The sequence below is a fragment of the Dendrobates tinctorius genome, unplaced genomic scaffold (assembly GCF_039654945.1).
Source record: "Dendrobates tinctorius isolate UK_male_01 unplaced genomic scaffold, ASM3965494v1 ptg000019l, whole genome shotgun sequence".
In the NCBI taxonomy this organism is placed as follows: domain Eukaryota; kingdom Metazoa; phylum Chordata; class Amphibia; order Anura; family Dendrobatidae; genus Dendrobates; species Dendrobates tinctorius.
In genome coordinates, this window is record NW_027361687.1 from 35,768,375 (window position 1) to 35,786,732 (window position 18,358).

The 18,358-nt window shown below is 45.9% G+C and overlaps 1 protein-coding gene across 4 annotated transcripts in view; it reads right to left on the reverse strand.

Moving 5' to 3' along the window:
• The window catches only part of LOC141082898 (NACHT, LRR and PYD domains-containing protein 3-like), a 218,982-nt gene that overhangs the window by 35,931 nt on the left and 164,693 nt on the right, over window positions 1–18,358 (reverse strand). For all 4 annotated transcript variants that reach the window (XM_073566931.1, XM_073566932.1, XM_073566933.1 and 1 more), the window contains one exon: window positions 12,619–12,789. In XM_073566931.1, the coding sequence (XP_073423032.1) occupies window positions 12,619–12,789 (171 nt within the window). The remainder of the gene's footprint in view (window positions 1–12,618; window positions 12,790–18,358) is intronic.

An 18,358-nucleotide genomic window follows, 5' to 3' on the forward strand; every position in this document is an offset into this window, starting at 1 on the left:
ATTAGGGCAAGCCAGACTAGGCAGCTCCCTAGGGCCCCCACTCCCTTGGGGACTCCCAGCGTCTACAGCAGAAGCTCCACTGATAATCAGTGATGCTCCCGATGTAGAGGCTGGTTGAGGACCTGTAGTGACATCACAATCATGTGACCGTGATGTCACCACAGGCCATGTACTCATTGGCCAGTGCGCCTGTCCTCCTGCAGGGAGCCTCTGATGGGAAGGGAGCGCTAGAGACCCCGCACCTACCAACCTGAGCTGTGAGATAAGTAGTGAAGCATCCACTGTGTGTGCTGCTCCTGGTGATAATGGCTCCTGTCTTGCTGTCAGCTCCTCCTGCTCTTGTCCACAGTCACAGCAGAGGAGAGGGCAGGGAGGTGTCTGCTGGGAGCAGGAGAAGCTGCAGCTCATAGTGTGGAGCATCTCATTCCCTCCTGTATAAAGCAGTGCGTGTATCTGAGGTGTGTGTAGTGTGTGTGGTTGATGTGTGTGTAGTGTGTGGTAGGTGTAGTGTGTGCTGTCTGTGAGCTGTGTTTATATGAATCACATGTATCAAATGATCATTTGTTGTGTAGCATGTGTTAAGTGTGTGCCATGTATGTGGGTCGCCCTCCCAGGGCTGTGGGGTACTCGGTACCGGGCCGGTGTCAGTGGGATGTGTCACAGCAGCAGTGACCCGGTCCGTGGCCCTGGGCGCCCAAGTAATGGGGGGTGTTGAATGGTGGAATGTAGTTAATGGAATAGTTCGTGACGCCACCTGTGGTGTTCGGCAAATGAAGTGTTAGGCCGACGCTGTATGCAGATCCTCTGGGACTGATGGTGTGTGGCAGCCAAGATGGTGAAGCTCCCCACAGGTGGAGCTGTAACCCCAGGGCCGTGTAGCTGTAGTTGGCATGGGGATGTAGTAGTGCCGGAAAAGTAGGAAGCAGACAGAGACACAGCGAGGTGCAATTTCTGTACCTTTACTTGATAAATGCAGTCGAGGGTCCTGATTACAGATGGTACTGGAGCAGGCTAGCCTGGAAGCAACTCAGGGATTCTCTCTCAGCAGATGGGCTGTGCAGTCTCCTTCCTAGCGCTAATTCGAATGAAGTACTCCCAGTACTGAGTTACACTGGGGACTATCTCGGGGATTCCTCTCTCTTGAGTCCTGGCTCACTATCCGAGCTGCTGTAGTGCCCTCAAGTCTTAGATGGGAGTAGGGCATTTACAGCCTCCTACTCCTCTGGTGTCTGTTGCAGGACTGTTAGTATCCGTACAACCGTGGAGACCAGGCTCCAGTTCATGCGCTCTCACTGGAGATGAGCCTTTCCTCTCTGCTCAATCTCCGCGCTTCTTCCACACGTCTGCACACTTCACCCTCCGCAGACTAACTGACCACTCCATCCTCCTGGCCCTCAGAGAGCACTCCTCCCTTCAATTCCGGTTCAGAGTCCCCCCTGCTGGCCTGGAGTGAAACTGTGTTGCATGCATATGTAAACTGCTGGAGAGACCCTTCACTGCCTCCAAGCCTGGCATTACCCTCCCCTGGAGGAAGGCAATGCCACTGTGGCGGCCATACTCCTGGGGGCGCCACATATGTATGTGTTATGAGCTCATTTTCTCCTTCACCTTTGATGTCCGATGAACTCTCTCTGCTGGTGAAAGGAGGTAGTGAAATTGATTTGGATGGGAAAAACCTGTCATCTGAACAGGTGGAGTGTGATTGGACATCCGGAATCTTTGAGTGGATATAAGGCCGCCAACGCCCTGCTGGGTTGCTGGTGATCCTCTCTGCTCTGAGCTCTGGCCTCCAGTTTAGTCCTGTCTACTAAAGCTAAGTTTTTGCTCTGCTATTGTTCCATGAGATTTTGTCTGGTTTACTTAGTGTTTGTGTTCAGCCAGCCCTGGTTGGGACTGGCTGAACTCCATTTTTGTCTCTGATCAGTTGATCTCTTTTCTCTGTTTTCAGAATATACCTGAGTGCTGATATAGTGATTTTGAAGTCTAGTGACTTCAGGGCCTTTTCTATCAGACGTGTTGGACATTATTTTGGCAGGGTTTTTGCGTGATTGCAGACAGTTGCTTTTCTTTCCTGTCCTATCTAGTTAGTGAGGGCCCCATTGCTTGCTCAGCCTGTCTTTCTGTCTGTGTTTGTGTTTTCATCTGTTTTCACCGTCAGTACATGTTGGGGGCTGTCTATTGCTTTGGGGTCTGCTCTGGGGCAGTTTAGATTTCCCCTTTCTTTCTTTAGGTTTATTTAGTTCTCCGTCTGTGAACGAGGTGTCTAGGACCACCGTAGGAACACCCCACGGCTACTGTTAGTTGTTGTGAACAGGATCAGGGGTCTGCAATCTGCTAGCTACCAACCGCTCCGGTTTTCTGGACTTAGCTTGTATTTTTGTTTTTTCCTCCTCCGGTGACTCATTCATAACAGAATCACCAGCCATACCACAGATTCTAGGGTACTCAATAGCAGGAAAGAATTGTAAAAAAAAAAGTGTCAGAATTTTTTTTTATGTATATTTTTTCCTCTTTTTCTCTGGGGCCGTATGAGGAATTTTCTTAATGGAGATTAAGCAATTGTCAGATCATGTGGAGCAGCTGGCTGCTGAAGTGTGGGGAATTTCCGCCTGTCTTGCTCATTCACATGCTGCTGAACCAAGATTCCTACTCCTGATGTGTTTTTTGGGGATCGGTCTAAATTTTTGAATTTTAAGAATAATTGTAAATTATTTCTTGCCTTGAAGCCTAACTCACCGGGGAGCTCTGCGCAGCAGGTTAAAATTGTCATCTCTTTGCTGCGTGGCAATCCCCAGGATTGGGCGTTTTCTTTGACACCTGATGATCCTATTCTAACTAATGTGGATGCTTTTTTTTTAAGCCTTGGGGTTGTTGTATGATGAACCTAATGCTATTGATCAAGCTGAGAAAGCCCTGTTGGCATTGAGCCAGGGTCAGGATTCTGCAGAATTATACTGTCAAAAATTCCGAAAGTGGGCGGTCCTTACTACCTGGAATGATGGTGCCTTGGCAGCTCTCTTTCGGAAGGGTTTGTCAGAAACCGTAAAAGATACTATGGTGGGATTTCCTGTTCCCTCTGGTCTTGATGATTCTATGTCATTAGCCATTCAGGTTGATCGGCGTTTACGTGAACGTAAAAGTACACAAGAAATGTTGCCACCTGTTGAACAAATGTCCGAACCTATGCAATGTGATTTTGTCTAGGGCGCAACGTCAGGAGTTCAGAAGGCGTAATAAGCTGTGTTTTTTCTGTGGAGATGCCTCTCATATGATTTCTGTCTGCCCTAAACGAGAGAAACGTTTTGCACACACATTTGCTGTGGGTGGTGTTCAACCTAAGTTTCTTCTTGCAATTACTCTGATCTGCTCCCTGTCCACATTTTCCGCTAAGGCTTTTGTGGATTCGGGAGCGGCTCTGAACCTGATGGACTTGGATTTTGCTAAACGTTGTGGGTTTCCTATGACACCTCTGCGGACGCCTATCCCTTTGAGGGGTATTGATGCTACTCCTTTGGCGAAGAATAAACCTCAGTTTTGTACCCAGGTGGTAATGCGGGTCGCCCCAGACCATCAAGAAAATTGCAGATTTTTGGTGTTGCATAATTTGCATGATACCATTGTTCTGGGATTTCCCTGGTTGCAAATCCATAATCCAGTTTTGGATTGGAAATCTGTGTCTGTGGTGAGTTGGGGTTGTCGGTGTGCTCTTGGTGATGCTCCTGTTTTCTCCACCTCTCCCCAGTCGCAGGATGTTCCTGACTATTTGGCTGATTTTTATGATGTACTTAGTGAGAATAAGTCTGCGTCTTTGCCTCCTCATAGGAGTTATGACTGTGCAATTGAGTTGAGCCCTGGGTGTAAATTTCCCAAGGGTCGACTTTTCAATTTATCTGTACCCGAGCACGAGGCTATGTGATCTTATGTTAAGGAGTCGTTGGAGAAGGGTCACATTAGACCATCCTCTTCACCCTTGGGTGCTGGTTTTTTTATCGTGGCCAAGAAAGGTGGTTCATTAAGGCCTTGTATTGACTATCGTTCCCTCAACAAAATTACTGTTAAATATCAGTATCCGTTACCCCTGATTTCTGATCTATTCTCTAGAGTTAAAGGTGCTTGCTGGTTTACCAAGCTTGACCTCAGGGGGGCGTATAATCTTATTCGCATTAAGCATGGGGATGAATGGAAGACGGCGTTTAATACTCCGGAGGGACATTTTGAGTACCTGGTGATGCCTTTTGGGCTCACTAATGCCCCTTCTGTCTTCCAGTGTTTCATGAATGATATTTTCCGGGACTTTGTGGATAAATTTTTGATCATCTATCTGGATGATATTTTGATCTTTTCCAGGGATTGGGACTCTCATGTGGAACATGTTCGGACTGTGTTCCGGATTTTGAGGGAGAATTCCCTGTATGTTAAGGGATCGAACTGCCTTTTTGGTGTACAGAGGATTTCATTTTTGGGATTTATTTTGTCTCCGTCAACTATTGAAATGGACCCGGCCAAGGTACAGGCCATTTATGATTGGGTTCAGCCCACTTCTTTGAAGGCCCTCCAAAAGTTTTTGGGTTTTGCTAATTTTTATCGTAAATTTATAGCTAATTTTTCTGGTATTGCCAAACCATTGACTGATTTGACTAAGAAGGGTGCTGATGTGCTGAATTGGTCTCCAGTGGTTGTTTCTTCCTTTCAGGAGCTGAAGCGGAGGTTCACTTCTGCTCCGGTTTTGCGGCAACCTGATGTCTCACTTCCATTTTAGGGAGAGGTGGACGCTTCTGAGATTGGTGCAGGAGCTGTTTTGTCCCAAAAATATCCGGTAACATCTAAAATGAATCCCTGTGCTTTCTTTTCCCGAAAGTTCTCCCCATCCGAACGCAACTATGATGTGGGGAATCGGGAACTGTTAGCCATGATATGGGCATTTGAGGAGTGGAGACATTGGTTGGAGGGAGCTAAACATCAAGTCGTGGTCCTTACTGACCACAAGAATTTGATTTACCTTGAGTCGGCCAAACGCTTGAATCCTAGGCAGGCTAGGTGGGCCTTGTTTTTCACACGTTTTGATTTTGTGGTCTCTTTTCTTCCGGGCACTAAGAATGTTAAGGCAGACGCCCTCTCTAGGAGTTTCTTTGTGGATTCTCCTATTGTGACCAAGCCTGCTACCATCTTAGGTGAGGGGGTAGTTCTTTCTGCCATCTCGCCCGATTTGAGACGTGCTCTGGAAGAGTTTCAGGAGGACAAACCTGAGCGTTGTCCCATTGGAAAATTGTATGTTCCTGACCAGTGGAGGAAGAGAGTAATGTCTGAAGTTCATTGCTCCGCATTGGCTGGTCATCCAGGTATTTTTGGTACTAGAGATTTGGTGAGTTGGTCTTTTTGGTGGCCCGCCTTGTCCCGTGATGTCAGGAATTTTGTGCAGTCCTGTGGGACTTGCTCCCGGTCTAAACCTTGTTCTTGCTCTAGTGGGTTGTTCATGCCTTTGCCGGTGCCCAGGAGGCCATGGACCCATATTTCAATGGATTTTATTTCTGATATGCTTGTCTCTCAGAGAATGAATGTTATTTGGGTGATTTGTGATAGATTCTCTAAGATGGTCCATCTTGTACAACTCCCTAAGTTGCCATCTTCCTCAGAGTTGGTGCCCTTGTTTTTGCAACAGCTGGTTCGCTTGCATGGGATTCCTGAGAACATTGTGTCTGACAGAGGAGTTCAGTTTGTTTCTAGATTTTGGAGGACTTTTTGTTCCAAGCTGGCAATTCAGTTGTCCTTCTCCTCTGCGTTTCACCCTCAGACCAATGGGCAGACGGAGAGAACAAATCAGACTTTGGACTCTTATTTGAGATGTTTTATTTCTGCTGATCAGGATGATTGGGTTTCATTTTTGCCCTTGGCCGAATTTGCTTTAAATAATAGAGCTAGTTCTGACACTTTGATGTCACCTTTTTTTTGTAACTTTGGGTTTCATCCTCGATTCTCTTCAGGGCAGGTGGAGTCTTCTGCCTGCCCAGGTGTTGACACTGTGGTGGAGAGAATGCACCAGATCTGGGACCAAGTGGTGGATAAGTTGTCTCTCTCCCAGGAAAAGGCCCAGCGGTTTTCCAACCGGCATAGGACGATTGGTCCCCGGTTTAAGGTGGGTGATATGGTTTGGTTGTCATCAAAGAATATCTCTATGAAGGTGGCTTCTCCAAAGTTTAAACCTAGATTTATTGGACCTTACAAGATTTTGGAGATTCTTAATCCGGTCTCTTTTCGATTGGCTCTTCCTGTTACATTCAAGATCCATAACGTGTTTCATAAGTCTCTGTTAAAGAGGTTTGTTGAGCCAGTCGTTCCTGTGGTGGCACCTCCTGACCCTGTATTGGTTGAAGGTAATGTGGAATATGAGGTTGAGAAGATACTGGATTCTCGTCTGGCTAGACGGAGACTCCAGTATTTGGTTAAGTGGAAGGGTTATGGCCAGGAGGATAATTCTTGGGTCTCTGCATCCGATATTCATGCCGAAAGATTGGTTCGTGCTTTTCATCGGGCCCATCCTGATCGCCCTGGTGGCGTGGATGAGGGTTCAGTGACCCCTCCTCAAGGGGGAGGTACTGTTATGAGCTCATTTTCTCCTTCACCTTTGATGTCCGATGAACTCCCTCTGCTGGTGAAAGGAGGTAGTGAAATTGATTTGGAAGGGAAAAACCTGTCATCTGAACAGGTGGAGTGTGATTGGACATCCGGAATCTCTGAGTGGATATAAGGCCGCCAACGCCCTGCTGGGTTGCTGGTGATCCTCTCTGCTCTGAGCTCTGGCCTCCAGTTTAGTCCTGTCTACTAAAGCTAAGTTTTTGCTCTGCTATTGTTCCATGAGATTTTGTCTGGTTTACTTAGTGTTTGTGTTCAGCCAGCCCTGGTTGGGACTGGCTGAACTCCATTTTTGTCTCTGATCAGTTGATCTCTTTGCTCTGTTTTCAGAATATACCTGAGTGCTGATATAGTGATTTTGAAGTCTAGTGACTTCAGGGCCTTTTCTATCAGACGTGTTGGACATTATTTTGGCAGGGTTTTTGCGTGATTGCAGACAGTTGCTTTTCTTTCCTGTCCTATCTAGTTAGTGAGGGCCCCATCGTTTGCTCAGCCTGTCTTTCTGTCTGTGTTTGTGTTTTCATCTGTTTTCACCGTCAATACATGTTGGGGGCTGTCTATTGCTTTGGGGTCTGCTCTGGGGCAGTTTAGATTTCTCCTTTCTTTCTTTAGGTTTATTTAGTTCTCCGGCTGTGAACGAGGTGTCTAGGACCACCGTAGGAACACCCCACGGCTACTGTTAGTTGTTGTGAATAGGATCAGGGGTCTGCAATCCGCTAGCTACCAACCTCTCCGGTTTTCTGGACTTAGCTTGTATTTTTGTTTTTTCCTCCTCTGGTGACTCATTCATAACATGTATGTGTGCCATGTACATGTATTTATGTGTGTGCCGTGTACGTGTGAATAAGTGTGTGCCGTGTACGTGTGTATAAGTTTGTGCCATGTACGTGTGTGTGTATAAGTGTGTGCCATGTGCATTCATGTGTGTGCCATGTACACGTGTGTGTGTACTGTATAAGTGTGCCATGTATGTGTGTGTGTTTAAAAGTGTTACAAAAAAGACACAGCACTCAATGAGCGAGAGGGGGTGCACAAAGTCGGGTATCCAACCAACTGTACTAAATATCAAAAACTAGGCACTCAAAAAATGAAGGTAATTTCACAGTTCCTTTATTGGTATTGGATCCAATTCAACACATTCCTTTGAACGTTTTCGGTCAAACAACAGACCTTCATCAGAATAAGTTTCTTATGGGTGATTTAGCTAAAAAAGGAGCTGTATGGGAAAACCCATATGCTGTAGGGTATGCTGTAATGGGTACGCAACTCGTGGTACTGAATATATAACAAGATATATTAAGGTAAAGAAGACGTCTCCTGGGAAGCGGCTCAAGAAGGTGACAGCGTATTGAGTCTCCCCTGGCTGCTGCTTCACGCTCCCCGGACATAGACTAAGCGCTGCTATGCTGCACCCCTGGTGCCCCCTCCTATAATGCTGGTTCATTTAGCTGTGATCAGTGTGGGATCACTGGACACGGCTCACAAGCTGAGTACTCCACAGTATCCACCTGGGACTCTAAGTGCGGTATTCAACATGCCACCAATCTAGTTATAGCCGCAACATTCCCTCTTTTAAGGCATCACTGGCTTGCCTATTTAAATACAGCGCCAGTTTGGGGAAGTAAACCTAGTTCTCAATACGCCGTCAGCCTATCAACTACCATATTAGTCCCACATACGAGGCTTTGCATGTGGGTCACCCTCCCAGAGCTGTGGGGTACTCGGTACCGTTCCGGTGTCAGGGGGATGTGTCACAGCAGCGGTGACCCGGTCTGTGGCCCTGGGCGCCCAAGTAATGGGGGAATTGAAATGGTGGAATGTAGTTAATGGAATAGTTCGTGACGCCACCCGTGGTGTTCGGCAAGTGAGATGTTAAGCCGACGCTGCATGCAGATCCACTGGGACTGATGGTATGGTGCAGCCAAGATGTGAAAGCTCCTCACAGGTGAAGCTGTAGTCCCAGGGCAGTGTAGATGTGGTTGGCACGGGGATGTAGCAGTGCCGGAAAAGTAGGAAGCAGACAGAGACACAGCGGGGTGCAATTTCTGTACCTTTACTTGATAAATGCAGTCCAGGGTCCTGATTACAGATGGTATTGGAGCAGGCTAGCCTGGAAGCAGCTCAGGGATTCTCTCTCAGCAGATGGGCTGTGCAGTCTCCTTCTTAGCGCTTATTTGAGTGAAGTACTCCTAGTACTGAGTTACACTGAAGTTCTTCCTACTTCTCTTATTGTCTTTTAGAACTACCTTGTATGGCAGACAGCTGTAGCCGTATTCCTCCCTTGGCTCACTCCGTGCTGTTGTGCCTCCAAGTCTTAGATGGGAGTAGGGCATTTACAGCCTCCTACTCCTCTGGTATCTGTTGCAGGACCGTTAGTATCCGTACAACCGTGGAGACCAGGCTCCAGTTCATGCGCTCTCACTGTGAGGGAGCTCTCCTTCCTCAGCTCAACCTCCAGCTTCTCTCCACACGTCTGCACACGTGGACCTCCTCACACTAACTGACCACTCCTTCTTCTTGGTCCTCAAAGAGCAATCCTCCCCTCAATTCCTGTTCAGAGTCCCCCCTGCTGGCCTGGAATGGAACTGTGTTGCATGTATAGGTTAACTGCGAGAGAGACCCTTCACTGCTTCCAAGCCTGGCATTACCCTCCCTGGAGGAAGGCAAAGCCACTGTGGCGGCCATACTCCTGGGGGCGCCACACATGTACCCCTTTTTCTCCACAGTGCCTCTTCACCTTCTTGAGCCGCTTCAGAGGAGACGTCTTCTTTACCTTAATACATCTTGTTACATATTCAGTAGCACGAGTTGCGTACCCAGTACAGTATACCCTACAGCATATGGGTTTTCCCATACAGCTCCATTTTTAGCTAAATCAACCATGAGAAGCTTATTCTGACGGAGGTCTGTTGTTAGACCGAAAACGTTCAAAGGAATGTGTTGAATTGGATGCGATAACAATAAAGGAACTGTGAAATTGACTTCAATTTTTGAGTGCCAAGTTTTTGATATTTTGTGTATAAAAGTGTGCCATGTACCTGTGAAAACACAAACCAAGAAACAGAAAGCATACTATTTATAGTGAATAGTGATGAGCGAGTATACTCGTTGCTCGGGTTTTCCCGAGCATGTACGGGTGGCCTCCGAGTATTTTGGCGTGTTCGGAGATTTAGTTTCTGTCCATACAGCTGCATGATTTGCGGCTGCTGGACAGGCTGAATACATGTGAGGAATGCCTGTTTGTTAGGGAATTCCCATATGTATTCAGGCTGGCCAGCAGCTATAAATCATGCAACTGAGGTGACAGAAACAATCTCCGAGCACGCCAAAATACTCGGAGACCACCCGAGCAACAAGTATACTTGCTCATCATTAATAGTGAACCCAACACCAAGTGGTGCTCCGGGTGAAATCTACAGGACGCTCTCATGAATAGCAATACACCAGGAAAAAGAGAGAACAAAGAAGTCCAATAAAATGTAACTCACTTTATTAAAGACATATTAAAAGTACCAATTTATAAATACTGTAGTGCCGCGGTAGCACCGTACACAGTGAGGAGGCAGTGACCCACAAAGTTCAAACATAAAAGTCTCTTTAATGTGTTATCTTCACACAGAAAAGGTTCCAATCCACACAAGTACAAATAACTTCAGTGCATATTATCAGTGTTCACTTCACACCAGTTCATAGCACTATATAGTACACGGCATCCTTTAGATTGCAGTCACTACACACGCTAGTCATCCACTGCCTAGTTCCCGAGGGTGTCCTGCACCGCTGTATCACAGTCTCTACTCACAGCCGTACACAGTAATTAATAACCTCCGGGTCGCAGCCGATAAACACGCTGTGGGTGCCAGGCCTATTGGCAGTGCTCTGTCTGGTGCTCTGTACACCAACTGCTCTGTACAGCCACAAGCACCAAATCACTCTGGCCCTGACACACCTGAGACTCCCTCAGACCGACCCAGATCTGTCTAACCCTTTCCTGCAGGGCTTTTATCACAGAAACCTGTGGCTTTCAGCCATATGGAAAACCTGGATCCGGAATGGAACAGACTGCAACACTATCATACTGCAATCTGTTTCAAACACAACACCCAGAGCAGGTTTTCCCTACCTCTGTCTTGGACATTAACAAGTCCAAGACTAACACTTACTTTTATTATCATTTTGCACTGCAGTCACAGCTACACCCATGACTACCATGCACACCTATGGACTTTGCACGCCTCCATGCACCTCCTGGGGAGAACATACAGCGCTCCCTATCTTTAACAGGGGTCACTGCCTCACAATACACAAAGAATGAACAAAGGTGAATAATGTGGAACCAAGATGCAAGGAACAGCACCAAAAACCTCAAAAAGGAAATATAAAGTGGATGGGAGACCGTCTCAAAATAATCCTTTATATACTGTATAAAGTGCTAGTGCCAACAATAATCCTGATTACAAAGTCTGTGCTTATATAGGTTCACGACTCCTCTCCATCTGATGCATAGTGAATCATAAATAGTAATGACCATTAGGCAGAGTGAAATAGTATACACACAAGGAGCACCAATAGTCAGGCAACAAAACAAGATTAGATCATATAAGAAGGGTCTTACCAGTAGCATCGACACACAGGGGCTGGGTGCTGGCAGCCACGACGCGCATTTCGCCCAGGCTTCCACTTTAGATTTCCTTTTTGGGGTTATTGAATCTTGGTTCCACATTATTCAACTTTGTTCATTGTATGTGTATTTATAAATTGGTACTTTTAATATGTCTTTAATAAAGTGAGTTACATTTTATTGGATTTTTTTGTTCTCTCTTTTTCCTGGTGTATTACGTCTCATACTCGCACGCCTCCGTCCTGTACACGTCTCTTATACTCGCACGTCTCTGTCCTGTACACATCGCCCTTTCCCCTGAGGAAGCCACGCTTTCTAGTGGCGATACGCGTGGGGTTGTCCCCACATCACACCTTTATGCTGGCTGCAGGTTTAACCCATTGTCTACCTTTATTATGAGGTAGTATTATTATGTCTTTGATTGATTCAGCTCATTTTTTCATTCTTTGTGCTAAACAGGATTTTTTCTCCTCCAGGTCATTTCTTGATTCCACACAGTTCTTTTTTGGTATAGCCTCATTAGACCAAACATAGGTCACAGCTAGTTCTTAGGTTACCAAATTGGTTTTGGTTATATACCTTTCATGTGTTTTTTGGCTTATTGATTGGGAAACAACAGACTATTTATCACCTTATTTACTGGGTTCTTGTTGTTTTTACATATCCATGTATATACTGTTTGCCAAATGAATGACGGCTGTACATGTATTATGACATTATTTTCACAACTGGGTTTTTTACCTGCTTATATTCATGTGACTATTATCTTATTCCTAATGACTGCCAGCTTGGTGTGTATGTGTTCATAAGGGTCTTTACGTGGACTCTAGGTGGTTCTATTTTGGCCTCTTTTAGGCTTTTTTAATTGGTTTTAACTTTGTGTGTTCAGATTTGTGTACTTTGATACAATAAAAATTTATAATTCTCTACATTGATTGCTTTGATTGTGCAAGGAATTTTTTTTGGGTGATCATGACTTCGATACACACTGCTTTTCTCTCATATTGTACACATCACTTATACTCACACGTCTCCATCCTGTATACGTCTCTTATATCCGCATGTCTCCGTCCTGTACACATCTCTTATACTGGCACGTCTCCATCCTGTACACGTCTCTTTTACCTACACGTCTCCATCCTGTACACATCTCTTAAATTCGCACCTCTCCGTCCTGTACACATCTCTTATACCCGCACATCTTCATCCTGTACATGTCTCTAACATCCGCACATCTCCGTCTTGTACACGTCTCTTATACTCGCACGTCTCCGTCCTGTATACGTCTCTTATACTCCCACGTCTCCATCCTGTACACGTCTCTTATACTCGCACATCTCCGTCGTGTACACGCCTCTTATACTTACTCTAATTCCTCTATCTTGCAGTCTGCACTGGACAGAGCCTCCATCAGGTCACTGAAGTGATCACCGAACAGACGGTTATTAGATAGGACAAGTTTCTTGAGGGACCGGTTATTTCTTATCACAGAGGCCAACTGGATGCATGAAGTGTTGGGTAGATCGTTACTGGATAAACTGTAAGAAAAAGATAAGTTGTTGGTGTTGCATCTACAGATTATAATCTATGATTGTCTAGAAGCCACCTCTCGTGTGATGAGGTGTCATGAGTCAAGGAACCTAAGTGTCAAAAAGACCAACCAAGGTTCTGAAGAACTTAGACAGCAGTATCATGACACATTATCAAACTTGGAGTTTTTCAGTTTTTGAAAAGCAAAAGCTTAGTGACTATGTTATTACTATGAGGAAAGGTAAGACTGGACAGTGATAATGCTGAGACCTTTGTAAAAATCTCTTTATACCAAGGCCTGCATTGATTGTACTTTTCTCGGCACATGGCGAGAGGGCACTTCAAAACAACGAATGCAGACGCATCTGCATACAACGCATGTCCCCGCGTACACAATGTTAAAGATAGGTACGCAGGACGCATGCGGAAGTAGGCAGAGTTTAAGGAAAGAAGTCCGCAGCACCACGTTGCGGACTCAAACTCTAATGTGAAACCGGCCTTGTACAGTATATTCATGATTTAGCATGTCTTTTTTGTTCCTATTTGTACTTTGTTTGCTGACATATATGATGCGGCTCATCCTCGTCACTGATCAGACGGCATATACAATAGAGGAATAGTAATAAGAACATTTCTTACATCTCCATTACATGTCATAGAGAAGTGATGTGAGGAGACGAGACAGTCAGGTATTAGTAGAGACGTCACACAACAAGGAGCAGTCAGTATTTTATCTCATAGACATAAACAGAAAATAGAATAAATCCATTTATAAGTTGTCCTTACACGTCTCCATCCTGTACACGTTTCTTATACTCCCACGTCTCTGTCCAGTACACGTCTCTTATACTCACACGTCTCCGTCCCGTATGCGTCTGTTATGCTCACGTCTCCGTCCTGTATGCGTCTGTTATGCTCACGTCTCCGTCCTGTACACGTCTCTTATACACGCATGTCTCTTATACTCGCACGTCTCCATCCTGTACATGTCTCTTATACTCGCACGTCTCCGTCCTGTACACATCTCTTATACTCGCACGTCTCTGTCCTGTACATGTCTCTTATACTCACATGTCTCTGTCCTGTACATGTCTCTTATACTCACCCGTCTCCATCCCGTACATGTATCTTATACTCACATGTCTCTGTCCTGTACATGTCTCTTATACTCGCACGTATCTGTCCTGTACACGTCTCTTATACCCGCACTTCTCCGTCCTGTACATGTCTATTATACCCGCACATCTCCATCCTGTACACGTCTCTTATACTCACATGTCTCTGTCCTGTACACGTCTCTTATACACGCATGTCTCTTATACTCACACGTCTCCTATACTCACATGTCTCTGTCCTGTACATGTCTCTTATACTCGCACGTCTCCGTCCTGTACACATCTCTTATACTCGCACGTCTCTGTCCTGTACATGTCTCTTATACTCACATGTCTCTGTCCTGTACATGTCTCTTATACTCACATGTCTCTGTCCTGTACATGTCTCTTATACCCGCATGTCTCTGTCCTGTACACGTCTCTTATACTCGCACGTCTCTGTCCTGTACATGTCTCTTATACTCACACGTCTCTGTCCTGTACATGTCTCTTATACTCGCACGTATCTGTCCTGTACACGTCTCTTATACCCGCACTTCTCCGTCCTGTACATGTCTATTATACCCGCACATCTCCATCCTGTACACGTCTCTTATACTCACATGTCTCTGTCCTGTACACGTCTCTTATACACGCATGTCTCTTATACTCGCATGTCTCCGTCTTGTACACGTCTCTTATACTCGCACATCTCCATCCTGTACACGTCTCTTATACTCCCACATCTCCATCCTGTACACGTCTCTTATACTCATACGTCTCCATCCTGTACACATCTCTTATACTCCCACATCTCCATCCTGTACACGTCTCTTATACTCCCACGTCTCCATCCTGTACACGTCTCTTATACTCCCACATCTCCATCCTGTACACGTCTCTTATACTCACACGTCTCCATCCTGTACACATCTCTTATACTCACACGTCTCCATCCTGTACACGTCTCTTATACTCACACGTCTCCATCCTGTACACATCTCTTATACTCACACGTCTCCGTCCTGTACACGTCTCTTATACTCGCACGTCTCTGTCCTGTACATGTCTCTTATACTCACATGTCTCTGTCCTGTACATGTCTCTTATACTCGCACGTATCTGTCCTGTACACGTCTCTTATACTCGCACGGCTCTGTCCTGTACATGTATCTTATACTCATACGTCTCCATCCTGTACACATCTCTTATACTCCCACATCTCCATCCTGTACACGTCTCTTATACTCCCACGTCTCCATCCTGTACACGTCTCTTATACTCCCACATCTCCATCCTGTACACGTCTCTTATACTCACACGTCTCCATCCTGTACACATCTCTTATACTCACACGTCTCCGTCCTGTACACGTCTCTTATATTCGCACGTCTCTGTCCTGTACATGTCTCTTATACTCACACGTCTCTGTCCTGTACATGTCTCTTATACTCGCACGTATCTGTCCTGTACACGTCTCTTATACCCGCACTTCTCCGTCCTGTACATGTCTATTATACCCGCACATCTCCATCCTGTACACGTCTCTTATACTCACATGTCTCTGTCCTGTACACGTCTCTTATACACGCATGTCTCTTATACTCGCATGTCTCCGTCTTGTACACGTCTCTTATACTCGCACATCTCCATCCTGTACACGTCTCTTATACTCCCACATCTCCATCCTGTACACGTCTCTTATACTCATACGTCTCCATCCTGTACACATCTCTTATACTCCCACATCTCCATCCTGTACACGTCTCTTTTACTCCCACGTCTCCATCCTGTACACGTCTCTTATACTCCCACATCTCCATCCTGTACACGTCTCTTATACTCACACGTCTCCATCCTGTACACATCTCTTATACTCACACGTCTCCGTCCTGTACACGTCTCTTATACTCGCACGTCTCTGTCCTGTACATGTCTCTTATACTCACATGTCTCTGTCCTGTACATGTCTCTTATACTCGCACGTATCTGTCCTGTACACGTCTCTTATACTCGCACAGCTCTGTCCTGTACATGTATCTTATACCCGCACGTCTCCATCCTGTACACGTCTCTTATACTCGCACGTCTCTGTCCTGTACATGTCTCTTATACTCGCACGTCTCTGTCCTGTACACGTCTCTTATACTCACATGTCTCTGTCCTGTACATGTCTCTTATACTCGCACCTCTCCATCCTGTACACGTCTCTTATACTCGCACGTCTCTGTCCTGTACATGTCTCTTATACTCACATGTCTCTGTCCTGTACATGTCTCTTATACTCGCACGTCTCCATCCTGTACACGTCTCTTATACTCGCACGTCTCTGTCCTGTACATGTCTCTTATACTCGCACGTCTCTGTCCTGTACATGTCTATTATACTCACATGTCTCTGTCCTGTACACGTCTCTTATACTCGCACGTATCTGTCCTGTACACGTCTCTTATACTCACCCGTCTCCGTCCTGTACACGTCTCTTATACTCGCACGTCTCCGTCCTGTACACGTCTCTTATACTCGCACGTCTCTGTCCTGTACATGTCTATTATACTCACATGTCTCTGTCCTGTACACGTCTCTTATACTCGCACGTCTCTGTCCTGTACACGTCTCTTATACTCCCACGTCTCCATCCTGTACACGTCTCTTATACTCCCACATCTCCATCCTGTACACGTCTCTTATACTCACACGTCTCCATCCTGTACACATCTCTTATACTCACACGTCTCCATCCTGTACACGTCTCTTATACTCACACGTCTCCATCCTGTACACATCTCTTATACTCACACGTCTCCGTCCTGTACACGTCTCTTATACTCGCACGTCTCTGTCCTGTACATGTCTCTTATACTCACATGTCTCTGTCCTGTACATGTCTCTTATACTCGCACGTATCTGTCCTGTACACGTCTCTTATACTCGCACGGCTCTGTCCTGTACATGTATCTTATACTCATACGTCTCCATCCTGTACACATCTCTTATACTCCCACATCTCCATCCTGTACACGTCTCTTATACTCCCACGTCTCCATCCTGTACACGTCTCTTATACTCCCACATCTCCATCCTGTACACGTCTCTTATACTCACACGTCTCCATCCTGTACACATCTCTTATACTCACACGTCTCCGTCCTGTACACGTCTCTTATATTCGCACGTCTCTGTCCTGTACATGTCTCTTATACTCACACGTCTCTGTCCTGTACATGTCTCTTATACTCGCACGTATCTGTCCTGTACACGTCTCTTATACCCGCACTTCTCCGTCCTGTACATGTCTATTATACCCGCACATCTCCATCCTGTACACGTCTCTTATACTCACATGTCTCTGTCCTGTACACGTCTCTTATACACGCATGTCTCTTATACTCGCATGTCTCCGTCTTGTACACGTCTCTTATACTCGCACATCTCCATCCTGTACACGTCTCTTATACTCCCACATCTCCATCCTGTACACGTCTCTTATACTCATACGTCTCCATCCTGTACACATCTCTTATACTCCCACATCTCCATCCTGTACACGTCTCTTTTACTCCCACGTCTCCATCCTGTACACGTCTCTTATACTCCCACATCTCCATCCTGTACACGTCTCTTATACTCACACGTCTCCATCCTGTACACATCTCTTATACTCACACGTCTCCGTCCTGTACACGTCTCTTATACTCGCACGTCTCTGTCCTGTACATGTCTCTTATACTCACATGTCTCTGTCCTGTACATGTCTCTTATACTCGCACGTATCTGTCCTGTACACGTCTCTTATACTCGCACAGCTCTGTCCTGTACATGTATCTTATACCCGCACGTCTCCATCCTGTACACGTCTCTTATACTCGCACGTCTCTGTCCTGTACATGTCTCTTATACTCGCACGTCTCTGTCCTGTACACGTCTCTTATACTCACATGTCTCTGTCCTGTACATGTCTCTTATACTCGCACCTCTCCATCCTGTACACGTCTCTTATACTCGCACGTCTCTGTCCTGTACATGTCTCTTATACTCACATGTCTCTGTCCTGTACATGTCTCTTATACTCGCACGTCTCCATCCTGTACACGTCTCTTATACTCGCACGTCTCTGTCCTGTACATGTCTCTTATACTCGCACGTCTCTGTCCTGTACATGTCTATTATACTCACATGTCTCTGTCCTGTACACGTCTCTTATACTCGCACGTATCTGTCCTGTACACGTCTCTTATACTCACCCGTCTCCGTCCTGTACACGTCTCTTATACTCGCACGTCTCCGTCCTGTACACGTCTCTTATACTCGCACGTCTCTGTCCTGTACATGTCTATTATACTCACATGTCTCTGTCCTGTACACGTCTCTTATACTCGCACGTCTCTGTCCTGTACACGTCTCTTATACTCGCACGTCTCCATCCTGTACACGTCTCTTATACCCGCACGTCTCCGTCCTGTACACGTCTCTTATACTCGCA